The sequence below is a fragment of the Penicillium coprophilum genome (genome assembly GCF_028826855.1).
Source record: "Penicillium coprophilum strain IBT 35676 chromosome Unknown utg000006l_segment0_segment0, whole genome shotgun sequence".
NCBI lineage: Eukaryota > Fungi > Ascomycota > Eurotiomycetes > Eurotiales > Aspergillaceae > Penicillium > Penicillium coprophilum.
This window is the reverse complement of record NW_026622725.1, coordinates 3040396-3063975: the sequence shown is the minus strand read 5'-3', so window position 1 is coordinate 3063975 and position 23580 is coordinate 3040396. Positions and strand designations below refer to the sequence as shown.

Below are 23580 nucleotides of genomic sequence, written 5' to 3'. Positions count from 1 at the left end.
CATATCGATGTGGCCTTTACCTTTGGGCCATTATCGCGTGTTCAAGGTGGTCAAGGGTAGACCTTATCATAGATCTTCGATGTCGTTATTGCTATCGCCAATGGCATCAGAAAGGAATAATCCATCAGAGAGTCTTTCCTGCGTGCGCTTGTCTGAAGAGCCAGTATCAGAATTCGAAATCAATAGCCAACTCATGTAGATGTAGGCCCTGTTCGAGGCCAATCCGGTCACCGGGGCGGGAAATCATACTTTACATGAGACGAAAGGTTGGTGAAGTTTAAGAAGTTTGAGATCCTCATAAAGGGTAATATTCATGAGTGGAAGTAGCTAAATCAAGTAGCCGGGGGACGTTATGAGCAAAGAGGAAACTTCAAAAGACTGGCAGATATCTTGTTAGCCCTGGAGAATGTTACGTGTTACGTAGATGACTTGATTAAGCACCCATACCTGTCTCCAGGACTACAAGCGAGGTCCAAATTCGGACAGACACCATTCTCCGGGCCACCCAGTCAACCCAAGCAAAAGAAAATCAGAGAAGCCGCAAATTAACAGTTAGCACCCCATCCAGCAGAAAGCCTCCAATCCTCCCTAGCCTCTCCAATCCCTCTCACCAGACCTACAATATTATCAACAAACCCAGCATCACCATTAGCCACCCGCTGTCGGCGATCGAGCTCAGTATCTGAAGAAGCGGTGCGAAGGCCTAGCAGCTGCTGCGTACTATAACCTTGCAAGCGATCCGCATCCATCCTTGTCAAAAGATTACCTTCACCCCGTCGTCGCGTCCACGCCGCCTGCTTAACAGCCGGAGCCCAATACTCTGCCAGATGAGACTCATCACGACCAAACGCGTAGCACTTAGCCAGCGGAGAGTCGGACTCCGGTATAAGCGATGCATTCCAGCGCGTGTGGACGACTTCGTACCTCTTCTCCATGAAGAAGATAATCGGCCAGGTGATAATCCAAAGCTGGAGAATCACGACCGCCCACCAGACGAAGCGGTTCGTGCGGAGCTCATTAATCCAGTGCGGGGAGTAGACTGTGACGGAGCGGTGGGCAGTGGAGAGACTGAAGCTGAGGGAGCCACGGTAGTTGAGTTCGCGAATGTGGGAGGTGAGGACGTTGCGCATAGCGTTGGAGTCGAAGCCGGCGACTTTGCGATGCACAGTGAATCTGTATGGATAAATCGGGATTAGCAGTGTATTCTGTGCACAAGTAGGGGGCGGAACACACGATTTTACAGGCGCGGGGTCGTCACAGAAACGCTTGCACCACATCCTGAGGTTTTTCGCATCTGGAGAGCTATGATCCTCATCTGTGTTATCTTGGGCTAGGAGGGCATCGCTGTCTTCCCCGAGACTGATAGCAGGACGCGACGTGGGCGACTGGTACGCCGTCGAGCGGAGGATTCCTCCCCGATACGCCGGTTTGAGGTCCTCATCTGTGAGGATTTCAATTTCCCGCCAGTTCGCGCCCATGTATCCACCCTCCCAGCCGGTCAGCATTGTCTCGGCCAGATCCAGTCTGAACTGAAAGTCTGTGACGGTGCTGCTCCTATCCTTGTTTTCTTTGTTGGAATCATTACTTGATTCGCTATGAGTGCCGTGGATGTGAAGTAGCGGCCGTGGCGGCAGCTTTATTTGTTGGCGGATGACATTGTAGAGCTCGTCGCTGTCGCTTGAGAGCGCTGGTTCGAGGGTAAGAGAGACCTCATCGTGAGGTTTGACACCTATGCCGCCCGGGAGGACATAGGCTGAGTCGATGAGACGCAGGGATCGGATGCCTGTGGGAGGCTGCACAGACTGGACAGGTTGGACAGACTGGAAAGGGGCGGGAATGGGTTCGGGGTCATCGGTGTATGGAGGAGGGGCGTCGTCAAGAGAATGTAGTGAGTGCGACGATGACGCAGGGTCAGCTTGGCGACCCATGACTCCGATATGAGAGAAATTCAAGATATCCGAAAGATATTTAACAAGGAAACGAGAAAGAAAAGAGGACAGATTAAAGGTTTGAGGCTCTAAGATTTTTGTATTGCCGCGCGGCTGCCTAAATTCATTACAGTCTGCCTTGTCTAACATCCTTTCCAACACCCCATCCTATAATTAGAAACCAGTCTATCCAACATAACACTTGAACGATCCAAACGTCGGAGGATCCATACTCTTGCGATCTTGGCATTTACCTGGTCCCCGCCAGCCATAGGTCTGGGAAATGTCGTTGACAAGATCACAGTTCGTATTAGGAGAGACAGTACAGAGACCATTCGACATCTTCCACGATTCGGGTTTATTCAGATTAGTGCCGTGACAATCTTTCCACTGCCAATTACCTTTTTTTGGTATCATCCAATAACGACACGATACAGATTCGTCGTCGACCTTGGTGCTGAGCTCACTCTTGTAGCGGAACTTCATGCAGTCACTGTCCTCCAATCTCTTATTGTGACCTTGGAGAACAACATAGTTGCCAGTGCAATTGGGCCCATCCCACATCCTCAGCTCCCACCCGCTGGGTACGGTGGCAACACCATTGACGGTTTTGGTGACTTGGCTTTTGGTTTTGGTGGTATCATTGCTTGTCGCAATAGATGTGGCCTTGGTAGTACTGCTGCTTGTTGTAGTAGTCGTGGCCTCGGTGGCGGTGGTGGGGCTTGTAGAATTTGGGCGTATGCTGAAGTGATGAGCCACCATCTTCAGTGCTTGGTAGCCAGCTGCGGTTCCCACAAGAGGGTATGGCGACTCGGTCGTGGATGGGTGGTAATATGTCAAGGGTACATCTATCAAGGGTATATCTGTCGTGAAGAAATGTGGATCCTTGTTTTTTGTCGATAAAGATTTGGCCACCAAAGATACTGTAGTTCCACTAGATGTAGCTTTGGTTGTCGATGTAGCTTTGGTTGTCGATGTAGCTTTGGTTGTCGATGTAGCTTTGGTTGTCGATGTAGCTTTGGTTGTCGATGTAGTTTTGGTTGTCGATATAGCTTTGGTTGTCGATGAAGCTTTTGTTGTCGATGAAGCTTTTGTTGTCGATGAAGCTTTCACGGATGTAGTTCCACTTGCCTTTGCAGCTTTAACTTCTGATGTATCTGATGCATCTTTGGCTGAAGGCTCAGATGCAACCTTTTTGCAGACGCAGAGGCATCTTTGTTTACAGACCAGGCTGGCACAGCGAGTGCACCTGAAGCACAAAAGTCTGCACCAGTACCGCATTGACCCCTTTTGGAGCACTATAGATATGGTTAGTTTAGGCTTCGAGACTGAACTCGAATCTTGATAAAGCTTACACATTGACCGGCAGGGCATGGATTCAAAGAGGGAATCATGAACGACATCTTTGGACGTCCTGTTCCAGGCACTTGGGGACCACAGACAGCATTACCGATAGCAACTGGCATTGGGGGTTCGCCCTCGCTGAGACAAACCTGACCCCCATCCTGTAGATCATTGCACCCGTACCATGCCGTAGTATTGGTATTCCATGTCTCAATATTGGCCGTGGTGATCTTGTAACCCTCGGCAATCTTCGCGCAGGTATCCCCACCGCGGATAGTATAACTATAGCACAGCGCATTATCCCATGTTTTCGGTGGGAATTTAGGCTCCCCTATAGCACAGCATACAGGTTTTCCCTTGACCAGAGATGAGCAGGCAATCTTCGGGTTGAGGGAAGTGAACGATGCTGCCGAGATACCACACTTGACCGCTAGGCTGTCACATGTATCCTCAGTGCCAACAAGAATGGAAGGACAGGAGTACCCTGTTGCGATCGGCTTAGGCTTTACTTGGGTTAGTATTTAGAGTAGGAGTGAGGTTGGGAAAAAAGGTACTAACGCTATATGTAGACGTAGCTGTAGACGAGGCAACTGCTCCATGAATCAACCCGATGCCGCACAGAGCGAGGAAAATGCCCTTCTGGAAGGATCCCATCTTGCGTAGATTTGCTTGAAGGATCAAACTCTTTGAATTACAACGCGTGGCTTTATATTTATCGCCAAAGAACATGACCACGAGCATCACACCTGAGAGCAACACCAAAGCGGCAACATACATTGATGCATCCATTAAATCATATGAAACACATCCATGCTCTTTACAGTAAAGTGCAGGGTCTGAGAGCCTCTAAAAAGCCACTCAGAGCCCTTCGTCCTCGAGAACGGCATATTGACATGTTATAAAGAACAAGTCGAACTACCCTTTCCGCCACCACCAACAAAGAAAATTGGTGCATTCGAGGAACCCCTAGTGCAAATGTGACGCCGAATGGCCTTTATTCAGGTATTTCTCTTTCCCCTTCGAAGCTAGGATGGCGTATTCTCTTTGAAGAAGCGATATAACGCACCATTCTGCCAAGGGTCTTGGCTGCTGGGTAATATCTACTTGTAAACAACCAACAAAATTGTGGGGGTGTCATGACAGCAAGACAAAGGAACAATATAAGGAGAGCAACGGCCAGATCCTGTAATTAACGAGATGTCCTCTCTAAATCGACCTCGAATTATATGCCGTGTAGCAGCCGCCATCAAAAAGCAGTTTTAATTCATGGAACTCGTCCAACGCTATGTGAGTATTGAATGACTTAGGAAATCAGAGAAGGACCGTTGCCAATGAAGTTAGAGTGTCTGGCTACATCAAAGAATGACTATACTAGAGTAAAAATAACAAGAGTGACTAGGGTCTTGTTATCTTTGTGTCAAATTAGGGTAGGGATATCGTTTCACATGTAGCTTATTGGGCTTGAGCCATCTCAATTGGTAACCTTGAGGCCCTGGAGATACCAAAGGTCACGTTCAGAGAGCATAGTGGGTGGGTTTTCTAACACTGTGTCTTATTGAAAAAATCATGAAATGCAGAACCGAGTCAAGCGTTTGGAAACGACTGAATAACCTCCCAGAAGATCTACACAAGGCATATGATGAGGTTTGGGCCGACATCCAAAGCCTAGAAGAGCCCTACCAGGGTTTAGTGAAGCGCGCCTTGCGCTGGGTAATGACTACGACCATGCCGTTGAAAAGCGAGGAAATTCTATCAGCCATCCGTGTCGGTCCGGATGGCGATATGCTACCATTAAGTGATAAGCTTGATGAGTAAGGTTATTGTCTATGTAATAACATTCTCACAGCGGATTCTCAGCTGGAAATCTGGCGTTTCCCACGCCTCTCGGTGAGAGAACATCTAGAGAACAAGCGAGACTGAAGCCTGCCAGATGCTCACTACCACTCTGCTAGCGTCTGCTTATCATACATGATTAATGACCACGGGCCCGATAATCTTGATTTTCATGATCAAGCACTCAGACTAGCCCCGTATTCCTCTGATATTGGGATGCTAAAGCTCTTGTTTGCAGCTGGCCCGATGTGAGTATGCACACACAAAACCTATGGCTCATTTCTCCTAGTGTCCTAACGATCTCTCAATTTCTCAATTCTATAAGGTCCCTCTATATTGGACCCCGAGCTATTTTGAAGATGAGAGCTAGCATTCCGAAGCAAGTGGCCCGCTTCAATGGCCACTTATCTACCGATGAAGAGCTTAAACCTCTCATGGCCCTGCACGAAAGGACATTGCACGCAAGACTGGTAATGGGCAGTCATGAGAAGCCGCTGATCTTCAATACATTCTCGACTTGACTCGGTGGGGTGCATCCGCTAGGCTTTCTTATCTTCCAAAACGAACTTCAGATACCGCTCGCTCAATCTCTTTTTTTTCATTCGATGAAAACGATGGAATGCAACGCAGTGAGAGCTTTGACAAAGCTCAGCAGATACTAGCGGATCTCTCACAGGCTTGTGTGGCATGATCTATTCCAATGTGTGAATTTTGCAATCTCAACCTCCGTTTTTTATACACTTCAATTTGGATGTTTTCCGTTCCTGTCTAAGGGGTTCAGGTCAGTTTGGTGAGCTAAGATATGTATGTACCTCTTACCCCTGGAAATGCACGCTTCTGAATACACTGAGCTGCACAGCAATGTAGCAAAGCCACTATGAATTGTGAATAGCTTCGTATAATGCAGTCCTGAGACAGTCGTTCTTTCTCCTTCTCTTTTCTCTTCGCTCTTACCTCCTGTCCCCTTTCTCTGTTTATTGCGTCAGACGCGTTTTACTATCTGGACTCTTTGTTGTCCTCTTCTTCGTATTCAATATTTGACGCGTTCATCTTTATTCCCGTGTCGATTACCTGGCTTTGGTTCTCTTGTTTCTTCATCTTCCGTTTCCTATCCCCATCGCCACGATGTCTTTGAACCGGGCTAACCAGGCTGCTTCTGACCAGGTTGTTACTACCCAGGATGCCTCTGATCAGGTTCTCCCTACCCAGGATGTCTCTAACACGGCTCCTTTGCACCAGGCTGCTTCTAACGAGGGCACCACTAGCCAGGATGCCTCGAGCCAGGATGCCTCTGACCAGGATGCCCCTGATGAGCTTGTATCTATCCAGGATGCATTGAACCAGGTTGTCTCTAACCAAGCCCCTTTTAACCTGGCTGCGTGGTTTACTGCCGAATCGCCTCAAATACTCATGGTCGGCCCTGCACCATACACACCTCCCTCCGCCCATCAAATTGTCATCAAGAATGCTGCTGTGGCTATCAGCACCGTTGACTGGGCCAAGCAGTTGATGGGTAACAAGATGTCCTCCTGGATCAAGCACCCATTTGTGCTCGGAAATGACTGTGCCGGTAAGGTCGTTCAGGTTGGTGACATGGTCTCTGATATCAAGATTGGTGATCGGGTTCTTGCTCACGCCCTCTCCATGGATCCAGTCGTCAACAACTCGTCCGAGGGTGCGTTCCAACACTACACTGTGATCCGTGATAATATGGTCACTGTGATTCCGGAATGGCTCTCTTACGAAGAAGCTTGCGTTGTTCCTCTCAGCCTATCAACTGCCGCAACCGCCTTGTTCCAATCGGAGTTTCTCTCTCTTAATCGCCCTGGCACCACGCTGCGCTCAGCCCCGGGTTCGCTCCCCGAAGCAGTTCTTGTTTGGGGTGGATCCACCAGCGTTGGTTGCAACGCCATCCAGCTTGCCGCATTAGCTGGCTATGAGGTTATCACCACTTGCGCTCCGTATAACTTTGAATATGTCACCACCCTGGGCGCTTCCGCCGTCTTTGATTACCTCAACGAGCTGACCGTCCCACAAATTATCCATCTTCTCAAGGGAAAGAAAGTTGTTGGCGCAATCGCTATCGGAAACGACTCGACCGAACCTTGCATGAAAATTCTCGACAAGTCGAACGGGTCAAAGTTTGTGGCCCAAGTCACTTTCCCGTTCCCAGAGAAAATCCCCGCCACAACCTACCAATTATTCCGTGCCAAGGCAGCCTCGAAGTGGTCCAGCATCAAAATCCTCATCAAGTCGAAGCGCAGCGGCGTGAAAACCAAGTTAGTTTTCGGTAGCTCTGCGGCCCATACTGAGGTTGGCTCCTTGATCTATCGTGAGTTCCTGCCCGAGGCTCTTGCAGGTAGAACCTTTGTTACTGCTCCTAAGCCACTTGTTGCTGGGAAGGGTCTGGAACATATTCAAAAAGCTATGGACTGGCACCTGATGGGCGTGTCTGCTCGGAAGGTTGTTGTCTCCCTTTGAAGTTGTCTTTGTTTTGGGCAGTCCATGAGGTCGAATCTCATGATCGCTTTGCTGGCAAAGAAGCCCAACATCCTTCTGGGTGTTGTTCTTGTTTCCTCTGCCTGCAAGCGGAGAGCCCTGCTATGTAGGTAGCATTACTCAAGGACATCGAATCAAACCCCAAGTTCAATCTAGCCAATCATAGTAGTCTTAATCATATACAGTGAGTAAAATGGTGTATAGAGTAAAGTGAATCAGATGTAAAGGTCATAATGATATTGAAGTAAAGGCAATCTCAACATCCCACTCCCTACGATGAAAATATGATGAATAATACATGATTAAATAACGCCAACCACTTGGACAACACATTGTACGCCAACCCAAGCCCCAAGAGAGCAATTTCAAAGGACAACCCAAAGCCTGCCTGGTATCCATAGGAAGATCTAGAAAAGATTCATGATATCCAAATAGAAAGGTGGCTCCGGCTGATCTGTGACTTCAGAAATAGTACATCCGTGGACAGTCGAGAGGTTGCACAATTTGGGAGACAAGTCCGAATCAAGCAGCTTCAAATAGCTCGTAGCTAGATTGTTCCCACACTGTAAAATCCGCAAAGCTTTTTTCAAATCCTCCAACTTCTGCTGTTTATCCTCCGACGCGGGGACACATGTACTCAGTTGATCAGCATGTGCCTTGAGAAACTTTGCCGAGAGATAGAGTAGCATGGGAGAAAACGCATGCGCCTGTACAACCCATGAGACACAAAGACCACAGTCAATTTATGGGGAGCAAGGGGGTCAGTTTCACCTTGAAAAAGCTGGATCGGGTGAGCGGCTTCGCCAAACCTACTATCTCGTACGCAGAGTAAAGAGGAACCAGGATGATTTCATCATCAATCTCTACCTGCATGCTCTCCATTATGTTGTAAAACCATATCACAGCAGCATTGGCGAGCATGTTTGTGAACAGACGCATGGGATCGTGGAGTTCAGGCGCGGACGGGGGTAGTGAGATCAGCATCAACCGCTGTTGTACCATTTGGTATAGCCGAGTATGGCGCTTCCAGGTATCTCCGTCGCTCGGGGATGTTTTGTCGCCGTGTGCAGCTCGCTGGAATGCAACGCTGTGCCAGCATAGCGTGATCAGGACGATTGTTTCCGCAAAAGGCGGTAGCATTTTTTGTCCGGAGGTCTCGATCTCGTCGTATAAGGAGCCCATAAGGACTGGCCTACTGTGTTGAAAATCTGGCTCTGAGACGGGGAGATATATGCAGAGCTGGAAATTATGTTAATGTCACTCATACCAGTCTGTATACATGGAGGGTTTACTCACTGCTTCCTCGTGTAGACTCAAAGGCCACTCTTCAGAAATATTGAGAAACCGGTCGAGACAATAGGCTAGCCAGTACGTCCGTCGCTTTTCCTCAGCCTCGGCCCATGCTTCGGGATGTGCCATGTTTACGGTAACTTCATTGAGCCGATCGATCTCATGTAGTTTGGCCAGTTGAATTATGCGAAAGGCGCGTCCTGCGGTAAGCCATGCTCGACGGTAGCTCATGTAGCGGAACTCGTAGTGAGTGAGAAGAAGCCATGCTTGGGCTGCCTGGAGACAGGCCGCGCTGCTAGATTCAATATCGTGATCTAGAGTCTCAATTTCGGACCGCGCACGGGTGTAAAGAGACTCTCGCATATGATTTAGATGGGCAGATGAGGCCGCTGCTAGCGCCCACATTGCAAATTGCAAACAAATGTGAGAAGGTGGTTTGTTGAATACCTGTGACCAGGCAAAGTATCGACCTTGGTGGAGCATGGGTGCGACAGGGTGTACTCTGTCGAAATATAGTTGATCCCTTCACTAGCTGTTAGATATTCCCGGGTTTGGAGAGTGGGCTTTGCGTACAGATCAGCCTCTATTATATCTGGTTTCTCTTGATTAGGTGGGCTCATTGGTGTGATAGTAATAGGTGAGTTTATTGTTGATGTTTCAATGGAATAGGTGATATCACGACATTCGGTATTCGTGAGACTGGGTATGTACTCTTGGGGTGGGCTGAGAATTTGAACGGTCTCGTCGGAGTGATATTTCTCACTGCTGTCCGATACCTCCTTAGGACCAAGATTGCCCTGATCGCAATTTATGATGCTTTCTAGTGTAGCTAAGGACACAATTAGCAGTGAAGGTGTGTAGATGATATATTCAACAAACCAATGCGATTACGCAAAGCCTTGAGATGCCCCTTCTTGGGGCCCCGTGGAGAGCGAAGTTGATTCACAAGGCAAGCTGTACCAGAGTCCTCACACTGATCACATTGAGGGCGTCTCCTATCGCATCGAAGTTTCTTTTTGCGGCATTCCTCGCAAGCCTAGAATATCAGCTTCAAAAGTCACTTGATGGGAAATTTGGTAATTATCTCACCAGTCCAGGCTGCTGTCGTGAGCCCGACATACTGAGGAGCTAATGGGTTGCTGGTGTCCTGACGCTATTACACCTTCAGATAGAGCAAAATCACCTGAGTCAATAAAACAGATATTCGTAGTGGGTATTTATAGTTATCGACTGAGACTACCGAGTGTACTTAGGCCTCAGTCACTCAAGAGTCGTAATTGGAGATTGACTGCCGTTTTTGCCAGATACCCACCCTTGTAGGAAGCTTGCTTCATGATCTTCCACATTTGGCAACTAGTACTTGTCGAAAGTCCACTCTAGTTCCCCGATGAAGTCCAAAGAGACCGTCCCATGCATGGTGTGATCAGCGCTGCCTCGTGAATGATGCCATACTCATGACTTCCTCACGACTTTCCGCTACTCAATATGTGCTTTATCAAGGCTAAACGGTTAATGATCTTGATAGCTTTGGATAAACTTCCGTCCCTGCGCTGGCTGCGGCGTTAGTCTTTTCGTCGCGCCACTTGGGTAGTATGGATAAGCTGAATGGTGGTAAAATGTACCAGTGGATTAGCCGTATTTGTCGATTGTTGGTCGGATGTTGGGATAATCTGGCATTACGAGGTTCGGTCTGTTAGCCGAATTGGTTAGTTGCTCATCAAGATCGAGCATCGGATTGTTAAACTGGTCATAGTGTGGCAGGTTGCTATATGGATACGCTACACCGACTGGCTCTTATTGTCCTCAGCCGCGATACATGCAGCACGTGGACAGTGATTTGGAATTGGTATTTCGAATCACACCTACTATAATAAGCTACACCGGAGGTAAAAGCTGGTTCTTGGCCTAGTGGAGCCAGAATAGTGTGGTACAAAGTAGTTGTTATCCGTGCATTAACAAACCGAAATGGACGGGATATTGATTGTGTCATTCATTGTTTCAGAACCTCTTCGTCAATCTCCGATTTAGAACTAGTACACAGTGATTGGTAGACTTGATGTATCTCCCATGGTCAATATAAGAATTTGGAGGAAAGATTGAATAATTACTTTACCACAGGTTTTGATAAAGCACACGCTGACTATTGGGCAAGAATAAAAATCGGTCGAAAGACTAATGATCTAGATTCATGGCTGAGGGTATCAAAAATGGTTTGGGTTACAGATAGATCAGGTAGAGCCGAACCCCCGAAAATCTCACCCACCAACCTATAACGCTATGGTGTGATAGCTTGGGCCCTGTTAAAGGAGCTTCTTGCGATAAATTCAATGGCACGTAGTAAGTGGACACCGCGTGTGGCCACAGAAAGACAACAATTTGATTTTGTTGCAACCACACAAGATGACTCATTGTGGCTGAGTGAAAACTGCGTGGATGTGACTTCGCCTGGTCGACTGACCATTGTAACGAGAAATAGATGTATCTACTCAATTTGCCCCATAATTTAAGTGAAACACCTCTATCATTGGCTAATATTCCCCTGTGAGAGCCACGCGAGGTCGTCGCATACACTGGGAGCTGCACTAACCGAATATGGTAGATACAAATCTAATGCAGCAAAGTTATATTGTCATCAGATCTTGGAAGATGATTTATTTCTGAACTATTTTTTTGTTTAGGGCTTGATTTGAATCAACTTCAAATGTGATTAAGTTCCAAAAGCTGTAGACCGCATCTACACATATCCGCTTGCCGGACTTGCGTCCTTGTGCTGCCCCCATTATTAAAAACCGGGGCTGATATAGGGCACGGCAGCTGTTCACGGCAGCTGGGCGTGGTTGTAAATATCGCGAGACTCTAATGTCGATGGCCTCACCATCTCTCCCCGAGTCTGAAAAGGGTACACATATTTGGAATTGGTAAATGGCTATAGTCCTTTACCCCCATGTGACCTTCCGCACGAGGCTCTGTTCCCCTGGACAGCCCTGAAGTAATCCGATGCTTAATCATCGGTCATTATTAGAGTCTCGACTAGCCAAATTCGGTTCCTGCAGGATTTCTGTCGACATGGAATGTCGCAAGATGGAGGGTTGGGCCACCCCTATCGCTGTTCTTGAGTTCGGACCAACGGCATATCCCAGGCGGAGTGAGACCGCAACGAATGTCACAAATACTAGGCGCAAATGGCCCATGACATTTGTACGTCGACATAACCACGAACAGATGTGGTCATCCCACGCTTGACCAAGACGGGAACATACTCAATTTATACTATCTTCCAGGTATTTCAGCCCCTTTCTCGGGCACGAAATCCCGAGTCCAAGCTTGCCCGTCCCAGGGGCCATCCGGCGACAGATTGGATAAAGTTTTGAGATAACCTCCGATGATCAACGGTTCCAGCCTGTTAGCGCCGGGCCGGGCCGGACGGTGGGTAAGTCCGCCCGGAGTTACCAGGGTTGGAATGGGCTGGGTGCTGCGAAATCCAGTTCATATACCAACATGTACGAAACATAAGGCAAAATTGGGCGATGGGAGCTCGTGAATATTGAGAAGGAGATACTGGGCCCGAAAGTCAGTAATCGTCTCACTTCCTGGGTCGTGGACCTCTACACACATTGCAACCGACCAGCGGGGGCGGCTTACACAATTGCACGTGAACCCATCACATCACCTATCCCTGAACTTTTCCCCTTCAGAAAAGCCTGTATCATCTCTGCTCAGTTTCGTGCAATTATTAATGGATCTGGGTGTCATCACAGAGCTCAGTCACGGCACAAGCGTAGATACCCAAGGGGAAGGAGAGAGAGATCAGTTGGCTATGAATTACCTATAGGAATATTAAGCCAGAATATTCCACGTACGAAGCCTGGCCTGTCCAAAATGTGTTAATTTTCAATTGTTTCAATTTTATGCTGCTTTTCCATTAGCTCTACCGTGAGCTGTTCCTCCTAAAAGAACCACGTTCCTGGACGTTTCTCCCAGGAGGAATTCAATCATCCCAACACAGTCTTACAGTCTCAATCACATTCAAGTTATTTCCTCATTTTCTTTACCTAGATTCCACCTAAGACTGCCCCTGCCCTGTTCGAGTGCTGACTCCCACAACCTAGGTTCGATACAAATATATCGAGAACGCCGGCCAGAAATATAGAGAAGACTCATATGGGGCTTAGAACTGATTAAGCATAGGGTCTCATACTCATTATGCAACAGGTGCCATTATATTCTTTTTTTTCTGACAAATTGTTTGACGGCCAGACTGTATCGGCACTAATCTAGTCGTCTCGAGACAGCACATTTGTTCCGCAACTCCTTCAATGCAGTTTCCCAAAAGATCAGCACCAATAACGGACGAAAGACTTACTAAACCGGTCACGTCAACCAATAGTTGGACCTTGAGATCAAAGGATCTCTTGCCCCATTTGGGGGCCACACAGCCCGATGGGACCCGATATTGGATTAGATATTCCAACAAACTGGACAGGGGATTGCTATCAATTTGGAATCTGGTATGGAAGATGGGAGAAATCACCTAGTTGGATCTCCTTCAAAATTCTCTGGGCGTTTTTGGCTCTGGCAACTGCATCATGTTTCCAGTGATATTGGTTGCTTTCTTATTATAAGACTTCTTTTCCACATTGATTGGTAATGGGTCGTTTGCAGTTTTTTTTTTTTTTGCGGGTCTCAATCGCGTCTCCCGGGGTAACATGAAAAGCGGTGTTGCTTACTGGAACCAGCCTATTAAAAGATCTGTATCCAATTTTACCCGGCTCCATCGACCACTGTCGCCAGGCAGACTGATTGTACAAGGCAGCAGTGTTATTTGCTCCTTCTATTTTGTACCCGGTCGAGCCGGGGGCCGTCAAACCAGTTGCTTCATAATTGCGGGCATTGACTTCCAGATCCCCATGAACCTCACATTTGACCTTACATTGTACAGCCAAGATACGAAATATCAAAGTGAAAATGTGCCAAAAGATTTGTTCCGCCAATAAGCACCCGCTCTCTCGAGCTCGCAAGACCCAGGCCTTCTTCTCGGTTATTTCATGGCCATGCGCACTTGCTGCCGTTCCTATAACTGGTGGCAGTGTTCAAACATGGATTCAACTCGTAGTGGTATGTCTTTTTCTCCTTTCATGATAAGAAAGCCATCTAACGATTCGAAGATCTCCATTTCCGTCATCACGCCTGGGTTCATTCTCTTCAGATATCGCAAATCCAAAAGTCAATCTTATTCGGCCCTTGAAATCGCTATTGATTTCTTGATGACCTTGCTCCTGGTCGGGGTATACATCTCCGGAATTATCATTCTTGCTACCCAAGAGATCAGCGAATGGTCATATCCCTGGAACTACAAGCTTTCCCGCGGTATCCCACAGATCTACTCCAACCTCTCATGTATCCTCCTCGCGTAAGTCTTTTCATGACTGGAACCCAGCCTAGTCTTCCAAATATACTGATGATTTCAGTCCTTTATATCTGCGCTCCTTTGTCAAAGGCTACTTCCATCGATTTGTTGAGCCTATGCTCAAGGCCCGACATGTTAGTTACAGCCTTTGCCCAACCTGTGACCGATCTGTGGATGCTACCATGACCCGGGATCAGGACACGACCGTGGCCACGGGGCAGGGAAGACCTTCTGTCTCGAATTATAGTATCCGAGGCGTGTATACAGATGATGTTGAGTCCCAGCTGTTGCTAGCTGAGAGCTCTTCGGGCGTGGAGGGTAAGCAGACTACTGGTGTTGTAACCAACAACTAAAGCTTTGCGTTACCATGAACAAGGGCGGAAGGGGATGCAAGGTTCGGTTTTTATGACTTTCCAAACACGTGGGAGTTCAAAAGTCCGATCATTTGGCCTTAGAATTGAGGGAGCCGAGGATGTTGATTGTGTGGATGCTCTGGTATGGCAAACTTAAGATGATGGTATGTGATACTTGTTAGTTTTTATTAGAATAGGGGTACGTTTAGTTCCTTGTTGGGCTGCTGAGCTCAGGGAAGGAACAATCTAGAGCTACGAATTTGAATGAAGTATGTGACCATTGATTGCAAGCATTTCGCCTCCTTATGATGTTTTGGTATCTGGGAGGTAAAAGGACAATGACCAAGAGCCCCCAACACCAACGAACCAACAGAGGCTCTAATAATGTCTTGGGTGATTGACAATATATGGGACTAGCGCATGATTGGAAAGATCCAAGAACAGTAGTCAATTCTCGACGGTAGCTTCTGTTCCAGTGTTGGCGTTAATTATCTGCTTGGGAGGGCAATTGGTGATACGCATTTCTGGCATGCGAAGTCAATAGCGCTAGTGATGGAAAGATTAAGGCAGGCGGATGTGGGATAGAAAGACTTAAAATGCAGAGAAAGAGTAAGTTTATGAGTTTGCGGTCATAAATTGAAATATATTGTCTGCCAAAGGAGCTCTGGCGGGTAATAATAAGCTCAATGTCGAGATTACTACACTCTCCAGGCATATGTGTAAGTGCCCCCTATCCAGCCGCGGATGATACCTCCTCAAGCCGCTACAATTTTGGGCAGTAGTTCCTTTGTGAATTTCCAAATAACCCCTCCGTTGTGAGAGATCAATGCAGCGCCGGTATACCAAGTGCTGCGGTTGCCCTGCAACGCATACAGGTCACGGTAGAACCCATCTCTGATAGCCTGAGCGGACACACTGAGCTTGAAAGGCGTGTGGGATTCGAATTTGATGATTTGGGGAGAGGTGATAGTAAGGTTGTGTGCCATCTGTATATTTTGGATTGCCCGTATAGTCGCTTTCTCGACTGCCATCCGCGTCATATGTGATGGGCTGCGGTACCAGACGTAAAACACTCCCGGAGTACGGGTGCTTGTGATCTGGGAAGCCCCAGGTTGCTGAGGAATGTGGTACGTTGCGGATGAATCATTCGCATTGATCCACTGATACCCGTCGGGTAAGCCAGTGTTATTGAGCACCAAGGTATAGTACCCCATATATGTCCATTTGGAGAATATTCGATGCTCCTGTGGGCTCAGGTTGAATGGCATCATGTTTTCTAGGGTTGGCGGAATGGTAATTAGAAGCTTGGATGCTTTAACGAGCTTGGATCCCGTGGGTGTCTTGACAACCAGTGAGACGCCTTGTCCATTTTGTGATCTGGCAGTAGCTATCACTGTCGAGGAGAAGAGGACGTTTGATCCCAGCTCAGCGATAGCCTTAAGATATAGCTCGGAGTTATTGTTATCTGCGGTGACAAGGCTGGCACCTGTTAATTCACTCAGATAGACAGGGTCCACAATCTTCATCACGTCGACTGTCAGTTGCTTCAATGGATTGGATACTCCCTGCGAGCTAAGATAAAGGTTGAAAGCAGCATCGAAGATATTATATTTGACGAGGAATTCTTCTAATGGTAGGAGTAGGTCTGGGGCAACTGGCTGCGGGATTTTCCAGGTAGAATCCAGCCAAGGGTACCGGGCAAGCTGGACGGCCCATCCGGTCAAGTTTTGACTGGGCTTGACATGCACAGGTCTTCCTGTGTTAAAATCTGCCAGCGATGTGGTGATATTAGGTCGGGTATAGTTGACAAGGGAGATGTTGAAGTGGGCAAAATAGTCACGCGTGATAGAGCTGCTTAGAAACCTCTGGACGCCAAAATCCACAGTGAAACCAGTGGTTTTATCAGTGTAGGTGTTCGTGTGGCCACCCAAACGTTCCTTTCTTTCCACAATCACTGCGCTTTGTCCTAACCTCCGCAGGTTGATGGCGGCATATGTTCCTGAGCATCCCCCTCCAACAAGGACAACATCGGCGACTATGACATCTTTTGTGGCATAGCTCTTGGGGTCAAAAACGCTGCCGAAGACCGACAGAGCCAGCCCAGATGCGATCACGGAAGAAACCTTTGCCAGATACATAATTTGGGAGACAGGTTGTTGTACGCGATTGAAGTTTTGTTAGCTTATATGGGTCATAGAATGGGTGATGGTGAGGCAAAGAGATTAAGAAGATTCCCGAGAATATCTAGCTAGTTTGTCAGTGTCACTCAGGCTTCCCAATGGGGTATATATTGTCATTTTGCTGTTGAAACCATCCATATCTATCTGAAACACAAAACAGTAAGCCAAAAAACCAATAGCCCGAGACGTTTATTGCTTTATCACTTCCTTCTGTCTTGTATACACCATATCGGTATTTGTCTGGGATTCAGGCCACACTACAAGGACCTATAGAAGCCTTATATCCTACCTTATTAGTACTATCATTTGCTCATTGGCCAGTTCAATTTTGCATTTACCTGTGGCCATCGTGTGTCTTACTTTGTTCTTTAACTCCATGATTTTCTGCGTAGTCTACAAGGAATAGCACTTCTGACCCATCGCTTTTGTATCAAAGATCTGAGAACCGACCGGCAAATACGCGTTCGGGTTCCTGTGAGCCGAGGTTCTATATATTTGGAAATCAAAAGCTGTCAGGAGTTGAACGTCAAAGATTTGTACCGCATTGGGGTTAACCTAGGTGATGTCCAATCTGGTGGGGATGAGGATGGTAACAGATATAGGGAAGGAGCCAAATCATACATTTGGGAAGGTACTACGCAGCTATTGGTTTTGAGCCACCGCCGTCCCCGAATCCCAATACTTACCCCAGTACCAACCTTTCATGAAGCCATTCTTCTTACCTGCCCTGAAAACAGATATCCATGCTCCCCGACATCGAAGTTTAGAGCAAAGATGAAGCTCATTATAGCTGGCGCGACCGGACTGCTGGGAACCGAGATCGTGAGACAAAGCTTGCAAATGCGTGAGATCACTCAGGTTGTTGCTTTGGCTCCCAGGCCCGTGCAACTCGATAAAGAAATCGACTCATCAAAGCTAAGGAATGTTGTTATTCGCGACTATGGTGAATATCCTAATAATGTGAAGGCCGAGTTTACTGGGGCCGACGCTTGTATCTGGTATGTCCCCAAACGTCCTCTCATTGCCTTTTGAAGGTTGACCTTAACATTTCGCCGGTATCTACCTGTAGGACTGTTGCCGTCACACCATTCCGCACTGGCAGCTCTGACTCTACTGAGGTTAAGCGTATCTGCCAGGATTGCACGAAACTGGGGTTTGAGGCGATGTACGAGGCTGGACCGGCGTGTCCCTTTCGCTTCATATATCTGAGTGTGCAGGGAACACCCCGAGACCCAGCAGAGAGGCCAATAATAATGGCCGACTACCAGATCATGCGGGTAAGCAATGAGAAGCCCACGATATCTTCTGTGTCTCATGCTAATGTGCCTTCTGCTAAACCAGTGCAATACAGAGCTCATGGTCCTCAAGTTCCCTTCAGAGAAAGAGGGTATCGAGGTCTGCATTGCTCAGCCTGGCGTAATCTCGAGCTCCACTACTTGGTCACGAGCCTTAGTAGCGAACCTTTTCCGTATCCTGAACCTTTTCGGAAGGCCCCTTCCGAACGTACAACGGAATGAGCTTGCAGCGGCAGTTCTCAGCCAGGTCATGGATGGTTTCGAGAAGGAGACTCTCTTGAATGCTGATCTAGTTCGAATTGGGCGAAGGGAGCTGAAGTTTCGCAGTATGCCTCAGGTGTGATCGATTATTTCTGGGAAATGACTTCAGATTCCACTTTATGCTTTTCGTCTTGGTTACTGAAGGCTCTATTGATTTTGATATGACTCTCAACGCTGGATATGTCTAAAGAGCTCCTATTTGTTCTACAATCCAATTGCCACACATAGCCCGCTCGTTGCTCTGCCAATTGACTCTACTCTATTGGCGGCAATTCTAATATTTTCCTAAACACGTGGCTTGAGTCTTGTTTCCTCTTTTAGGACTTTGTTGCATTCAGAACTATTCTGACTTCAAAAATATTCCCAGCGCACCCAATCACTGCAACTGGTTTGATGCATTATGTGCCTAATCACGAGGAGGCGCTGGTGGCAATCCAAGGTAATATCCCCTCTCCTTCCATGGTATACCTTGTCCTTGTTTTAAAGAAGTATATCAGGTTGCAGGATGTCTAGTCCAAGTGTATCATTCCGCGATTCGCCTACTTCACGTACACGGACACCCCATTACCTAGACAAATAGCGATTTGCGATACACTGCTCATTGGTGGCCAACCCAATAGCATTTGAGGCAAACTTCCAAATGCCACTCTGGCGATACTTACAGTATCAGCTTTGTTTTGTCGCAAGTTTTTGAATATCGACTCCGGACGGTCTGTCCGACCTCCCTTGGGCCTAACACCACGTCCACATTATGATATTGAAGCAAAACAAATTGATGAATAGATTTCTAGCCAGTCTTCCCTACTGAGAGGCGGGTCTATGTGGGCCACCTGCAAAATGTCATTAATAGTCATAATGACGACGTAATCCTCCCAGCATAAAACTATAGCCACAACGCCAGCAAGCCTTCAACACATCCATCATTGTATATTGCTCAACCCACATCTGTTCGAAAATTCCAGCTATCAAAATGATCAACCGTTCGCATGCCAATATCCATAAGCACGAGCACGAGCACGAGCACGAGCATGGTCATGAGTACGAGCAGAACGACGCTCCAGAAATGAAAGATCCTCTTCAGCCCGGATCCTCCGACATTGACGAAAGAATGAGTATGCAGCTTTTCCAGACCCATTCCACATATACTTCCTATCCTTCTCCAGACCTGCTAACAGCGACTCCAGCCCGGGACTATAAGGAAGCCATTGACAAATCCAATATCCTCAATGAAGATCGCCTTCGCCAGGCAATGCCACAGTCCTCCAAGGTGAACCAAGAGCCCTCTGAGGAAGAAATCGATATTTCTTGGCGGCCTGATCCATCGGGTCATCCGCGGAGGACTTTCTAGATGGTTGTACAGGGATCTGTCCCTTCTCGGTTGTTACTCAAGAATGAATGATGTATTTCTCACGTTCTTAAGGTCAGCATCTTCTCGTGGATCATAGATGGCTTGATATTTCGGAAGTCTCCATAGGACTGGACTGTTGTGAGATTAGCGACTACGCTAGTCAAGAACCTTGATCCTAGTAAGAAGGACGTAGTGTCACTGCCTCCACATCGTGATTGGCGGGAGAAAAGTTAACGGCCAAGTCGACCTTAGCTTCTACTGGCCAAAACAAAGGTGCTTACCCCGGATTCCGGGGCCAGGGTCTCCTTGCATGTGGGTACATGCATACAAATTTAGATATTGCCCGCGTAGCGGGGGATCGACGCGATCTAGTCACACGAGGCTAATTATGGTACGAGGCTTAAAAGCTTAAGATGGCAGCACGGGCCTTCTACGAGACGTTAATGCGGGAAAGTGTAGCTGGATCGAAAATCAATCACGTAGATGTGAGGATGTGAGGTTATCTCGTAAAAGTTCAAGTAAATGCTAAATGTACATGAGTCATGTTGAAACGCCGTCCCAATTTGTGCAATCGTTTTCCATCCGCTTAAAGCTTTCCCTGGGCCTCCTTGGCTGCCTTGGCGTGGCGCTCGAAAGAGGAGACGGGGGGAGCGGAGTTGGGGTTGGGGTGGTGCTTCTTGAGCGCCATCTTAACATTGTACTCCAAGTCGAGGGAGGCCTTGGGGTCGTCGGTCTTGGGCTTGAAGTCTACAACGAGATCATCCTTGACAGCGAAGACGGAGTCGATGGCGAGGTGGGGGTCGTCGCTGGGGTAGATTTGGTTGATGACGGTGGCGTATTCGGGGTGGGTGATCATAAGGTGGATGTGGGCGGGACGCATGGGGGAGCGATCCATGAGATTGAGGAGGACACCGGCGGGGCCGTCGGTGGGCAAAGAGTAGGGAGTGGGGTGGTAGCAGTACCAGTTGAATTCTCCCTTCTCGTTTGTTCGGAACTTGCCGCGAAGGTTGTTGTCGCTCTGAGTGGGGTCTTGGAAATCGTACTGGCCGTTGGCCGAGGCTTGCCAAATGTCGAGGACTGCGCCGACGATCGGCTTACCGGTCTCCATGTCCTTAACGGCACCGTGCATGAAGGTGACACGACCATTTGGCTTGGGGTCCTGGATAATGCTGTCGCCGAGAGCGCGGAAGGGGGCATTTGGAGACCAGAAGGGGCCGAGAATAACGTTAGAGGTGGGGGCGACACCATCTTCGGTAATGATCTTGTTGGCGATCTCATCGACGAGACTGATGAAATTGGTTAGCTTTCGTCTTTCTCTCTTTTTTTTTTTTTTTTTTTTTTCTTGAAAATAAAGAACAAGTAAAAACAAGGTAGATGTGAAACTTACGATTCGAGGCCGATAACGTCGCAGATGCGGTGGCCTTCGTTGCGGATAGGGGTGCTGATCTGGCCGACAGAGTTGATGAACTCAACACCGAGCATCCACTCGGCGGGGGTCAGCTCAACCTCACGAGCGAAATCGTGGATGTGCTTGATCAGAGAACCCAAGACCACGCGAGTACGATCGGGGACGTTGGCGCCCATGCCATTAATGACAGAGGCGGTAAAGTTCGGGTCAAACTGGCGTGTGGAAGACATTTTGAATTAAAGTCAATTGAGAGAGTGAGCTGTAAGAAGTCAAGAAAGTCAGGGCGACCTCTAAGGGTCTATATATGTTGAGCGACGGCATATCGGTCGGCTGGTCATGTACGTGGGGAAGTTGCGACAGTGCCAGATCACCAAAAATCCCGCTGCCACCTGCCGAATGGTTCGACCATGGAAATCCCAGATGGTTCCATTCTGGCATCGGTCAGGCCCTCAACAGCCGAGTGATGGTCCCCCCTATTATACCGGCGCGGGGTGCCCGGGGTAGCTCTTATCCGCGAGTCAGCCCCGGATCTCCCGGGGCCCCTTTCATATACCCGCTTTCACCGCCTTTTGATTGGTTCGGCTTTTGTCTTTGCTCAACTTCCGGATCACGTGTGTTACTGTATCTACTACATTTACTGGAGTTGAAGATATGATCAAGGTCTCGGGATATGTAGAATTTGAATATGCGAGGCACTTTGGTTAGATCTCCTTTCCTTAATATACTTCTACCAAATCAGCCACCTCGTGACATCCTACTTGAAATTCGCCACAATCTACCTGCTGCTTGATCTTCCGATATAAGGCCTTCAAAGCCTCGCGGTCTTCGTCATCGCAATGTGGCCAGTCCTCTTTCTCATTTTCCCATCTTGGTGAAATAAATTGAGAGGGACCTAAGCCACCATCAAATTCCATATATCGATCTTGCATCAATCCCGGCACAAGGTCCAGTTCTTTCTCAAAAGGTAGCCCCCACCCGTCCTCTGAATCCCACGCTTCATTGTGACCAATTGCAAAACGACGCAGATGTGGAAGGCCTGTCTCAAACGAGGCAAAATAGTCATTCCATCGGCGTGGATAATTGTAGTGCCAGGCATCGCTCCAACGCTCACTAATTTGAAAATTCAATCTGGATTTTGGTAGCGGACATTTGGCAAGCTGGGATTCATCATTGAGTATTCTCGCTCGGAATAGGATTGGACAATCGTCAAGATAGAGCTCTTGGAGTGTTGACGAGTGCGATAGGATCCAATCGAGCTGCTGGTCTTCGAAAAAGGAGAAGTTGCCCAGAGTAAGCGACTGCAAATTTGGGCAATGGATCCCTTCGAGGCTGAGTTTGGGGTAGAAGCCCCAGTAAAGGTTGGCGTAGAGAGACAGTTTCCGAAGTGATCCCATAGTGGGTTTCAACCAGACTGTCGGCAATATATGTGCAGAGAATTCGGACACGTCCTCTTCCTGTCAGGTGTTTGCCCAGGTTAGCACGAACAATTAAACATGACCATGAGTCGAACAGACTGGAATGAATACAAACCTCGATTTCATTTTCAGGACACGCAGGTTGGAGCTCATGCACAACGTTGAGTCTCAGCGAACCCAGTGTGCTCAGTACTTGCTGAAAATCCTTGCTCAATGCTGTCACGTTCTGCTGATTTTGTATCCCTAATTCTTTCAAAGGTTGCCTTAAAGAAATCAGCGCCCTACCCAGCCATTTTATGACAGTTTCTCGGTAACCAAGTAACTGAGGCGGGTCGGCATATATGTTCTCCTTCCCGCAGTTTTGATCAAAGCGCAGAACGACGCTCTCAAGATGTGGAAGTTTTGGAAGCATAGGTAGTAGCTCCTCCCATTTGGAGGGTGGCTCAACTTCTACGCCATTATCATCGGGGTCCTAGAACAGTGCATATAAGCCAACCATCCTGGAACAATTCATATCGCATCGCCTCGGTTTGATATGTCACTTACAGAGTCCTGTTCGACAGTCATGAGGCGAACTTTCCGCACATGTGTTCTTAACTGCGGATGTTCTATGATTGATTCAAAAGCCTCACAGCTGTGATCCTCGGTGTATAGTGAGAGCGTAGAAAACAGACTCTTGGTTGCAAAGGTGGATAGCATATGGTTTGTCAGTCTTAGGGCCTTGAGGGTTTTTGTGTCCAAGAGAGACGTGATGATCGCAAGTAGCTCGGAGGGGTAATTTAAAGATGCCATGTTTTTGGTTGCAGTAGAATATTTGTTTGTCTATGACAAAGGGTGTGTCAAATCTTCTTATAGAACTTCGAGTCCGGGATACTAGACCCAATATGAAATTGTTGGCGCTGTTCTCTAGGCATCCTTAGGCAGAAGTGTGGGTAGCGGGACGTTAGCTCGCGCTGGCAAATCCCAAATGTCTCATATTTTCACATACAGCCGATCGAAATTTGCTCCTCTTCTGATCT

At 47.8% G+C, this 23580-nt stretch overlaps 12 protein-coding genes across 12 annotated transcripts; 6 read left to right on the top strand and 6 right to left on the bottom strand.

The window, feature by feature from the left end:
• Positions 1-545: 545 nt before the first annotated feature.
• Positions 546-1928, bottom strand: N7500_010132 (uncharacterized protein; the record flags this gene model as incomplete). The annotated part of the gene is made up of 1 exon (XM_056681270.1): positions 546-1928. The coding sequence occupies one exon, from the start codon at positions 1926-1928 to the stop codon at positions 546-548; it is 1383 nt and encodes a 460-aa protein (XP_056528652.1).
• A 186-nt stretch (positions 1929-2114) lies between these two features.
• N7500_010131 (Peptidoglycan-binding Lysin subgroup) lies at positions 2115-3926 on the bottom strand (the record flags this gene model as incomplete). Its single annotated transcript, XM_056681269.1, has 4 exons — positions 2115-3119; positions 3152-3226; positions 3284-3775; positions 3831-3926. The coding sequence occupies 4 exons, from the start codon at positions 3924-3926 to the stop codon at positions 2115-2117; spliced, it is 1668 nt and encodes a 555-aa protein (XP_056528651.1).
• A 912-nt stretch (positions 3927-4838) lies between these two features.
• N7500_010130 (uncharacterized protein) lies at positions 4839-5087 on the top strand (the record flags this gene model as incomplete). The annotated part of the gene is made up of 1 exon (XM_056681268.1): positions 4839-5087. The coding sequence occupies one exon, from the start codon at positions 4839-4841 to the stop codon at positions 5085-5087; it is 249 nt and encodes an 82-aa protein (XP_056528650.1).
• Positions 5088-6230: 1143 nt separating this feature from the next.
• On the top strand, positions 6231-7586 carry N7500_010129 (zinc-binding alcohol dehydrogenase family protein; the record flags this gene model as incomplete). Its single annotated transcript, XM_056681267.1, has 1 exon — positions 6231-7586. The coding sequence occupies one exon, from the start codon at positions 6231-6233 to the stop codon at positions 7584-7586; it is 1356 nt and encodes a 451-aa protein (XP_056528649.1).
• A 425-nt stretch (positions 7587-8011) lies between these two features.
• N7500_010128 (Zn(II)2Cys6 transcription factor) lies at positions 8012-10013 on the bottom strand (the record flags this gene model as incomplete). The annotated part of the gene is made up of 6 exons (XM_056681266.1): positions 8012-8311; positions 8376-8843; positions 8901-9396; positions 9468-9723; positions 9774-9930; positions 9984-10013. 6 exons carry the CDS (start codon positions 10011-10013, stop codon positions 8012-8014), a joined length of 1707 nt encoding a protein of 568 aa, XP_056528648.1.
• Positions 10014-11960: 1947 nt separating this feature from the next.
• On the top strand, positions 11961-12265 carry N7500_010127 (uncharacterized protein; the record flags this gene model as incomplete). The annotated part of the gene is made up of 2 exons (XM_056681265.1): positions 11961-12092; positions 12176-12265. The coding sequence occupies 2 exons, from the start codon at positions 11961-11963 to the stop codon at positions 12263-12265; spliced, it is 222 nt and encodes a 73-aa protein (XP_056528647.1).
• Positions 12266-13859: 1594 nt separating this feature from the next.
• N7500_010126 (uncharacterized protein) lies at positions 13860-14654 on the top strand (the record flags this gene model as incomplete). The annotated part of the gene is made up of 3 exons (XM_056681264.1): positions 13860-14009; positions 14060-14304; positions 14363-14654. The coding sequence occupies 3 exons, from the start codon at positions 13860-13862 to the stop codon at positions 14652-14654; spliced, it is 687 nt and encodes a 228-aa protein (XP_056528646.1).
• A 755-nt stretch (positions 14655-15409) lies between these two features.
• Positions 15410-16792, bottom strand: N7500_010125 (amine oxidase, flavin-containing superfamily; the record flags this gene model as incomplete). Its single annotated transcript, XM_056681263.1, has 1 exon — positions 15410-16792. One exon carries the CDS (start codon positions 16790-16792, stop codon positions 15410-15412), a length of 1383 nt encoding a protein of 460 aa, XP_056528645.1.
• Positions 16793-17608: 816 nt separating this feature from the next.
• Positions 17609-18472, top strand: N7500_010124 (uncharacterized protein; the record flags this gene model as incomplete). Its single annotated transcript, XM_056681262.1, has 3 exons — positions 17609-17832; positions 17904-18111; positions 18176-18472. The coding sequence occupies 3 exons, from the start codon at positions 17609-17611 to the stop codon at positions 18470-18472; spliced, it is 729 nt and encodes a 242-aa protein (XP_056528644.1).
• An 888-nt stretch (positions 18473-19360) lies between these two features.
• N7500_010123 (uncharacterized protein) lies at positions 19361-19738 on the top strand (the record flags this gene model as incomplete). Its single annotated transcript, XM_056681261.1, has 2 exons — positions 19361-19502; positions 19566-19738. The coding sequence occupies 2 exons, from the start codon at positions 19361-19363 to the stop codon at positions 19736-19738; spliced, it is 315 nt and encodes a 104-aa protein (XP_056528643.1).
• A 586-nt stretch (positions 19739-20324) lies between these two features.
• Positions 20325-21376, bottom strand: N7500_010122 (putative catechol dioxygenase; the record flags this gene model as incomplete). The annotated part of the gene is made up of 2 exons (XM_056681260.1): positions 20325-21024; positions 21126-21376. The coding sequence occupies 2 exons, from the start codon at positions 21374-21376 to the stop codon at positions 20325-20327; spliced, it is 951 nt and encodes a 316-aa protein (XP_056528642.1).
• Positions 21377-21862: 486 nt separating this feature from the next.
• Positions 21863-22540, bottom strand: N7500_010121 (uncharacterized protein; the record flags this gene model as incomplete). The annotated part of the gene is made up of 1 exon (XM_056681259.1): positions 21863-22540. One exon carries the CDS (start codon positions 22538-22540, stop codon positions 21863-21865), a length of 678 nt encoding a protein of 225 aa, XP_056528641.1.
• Between the last annotated feature and the right edge of the window lie 1040 nt (positions 22541-23580).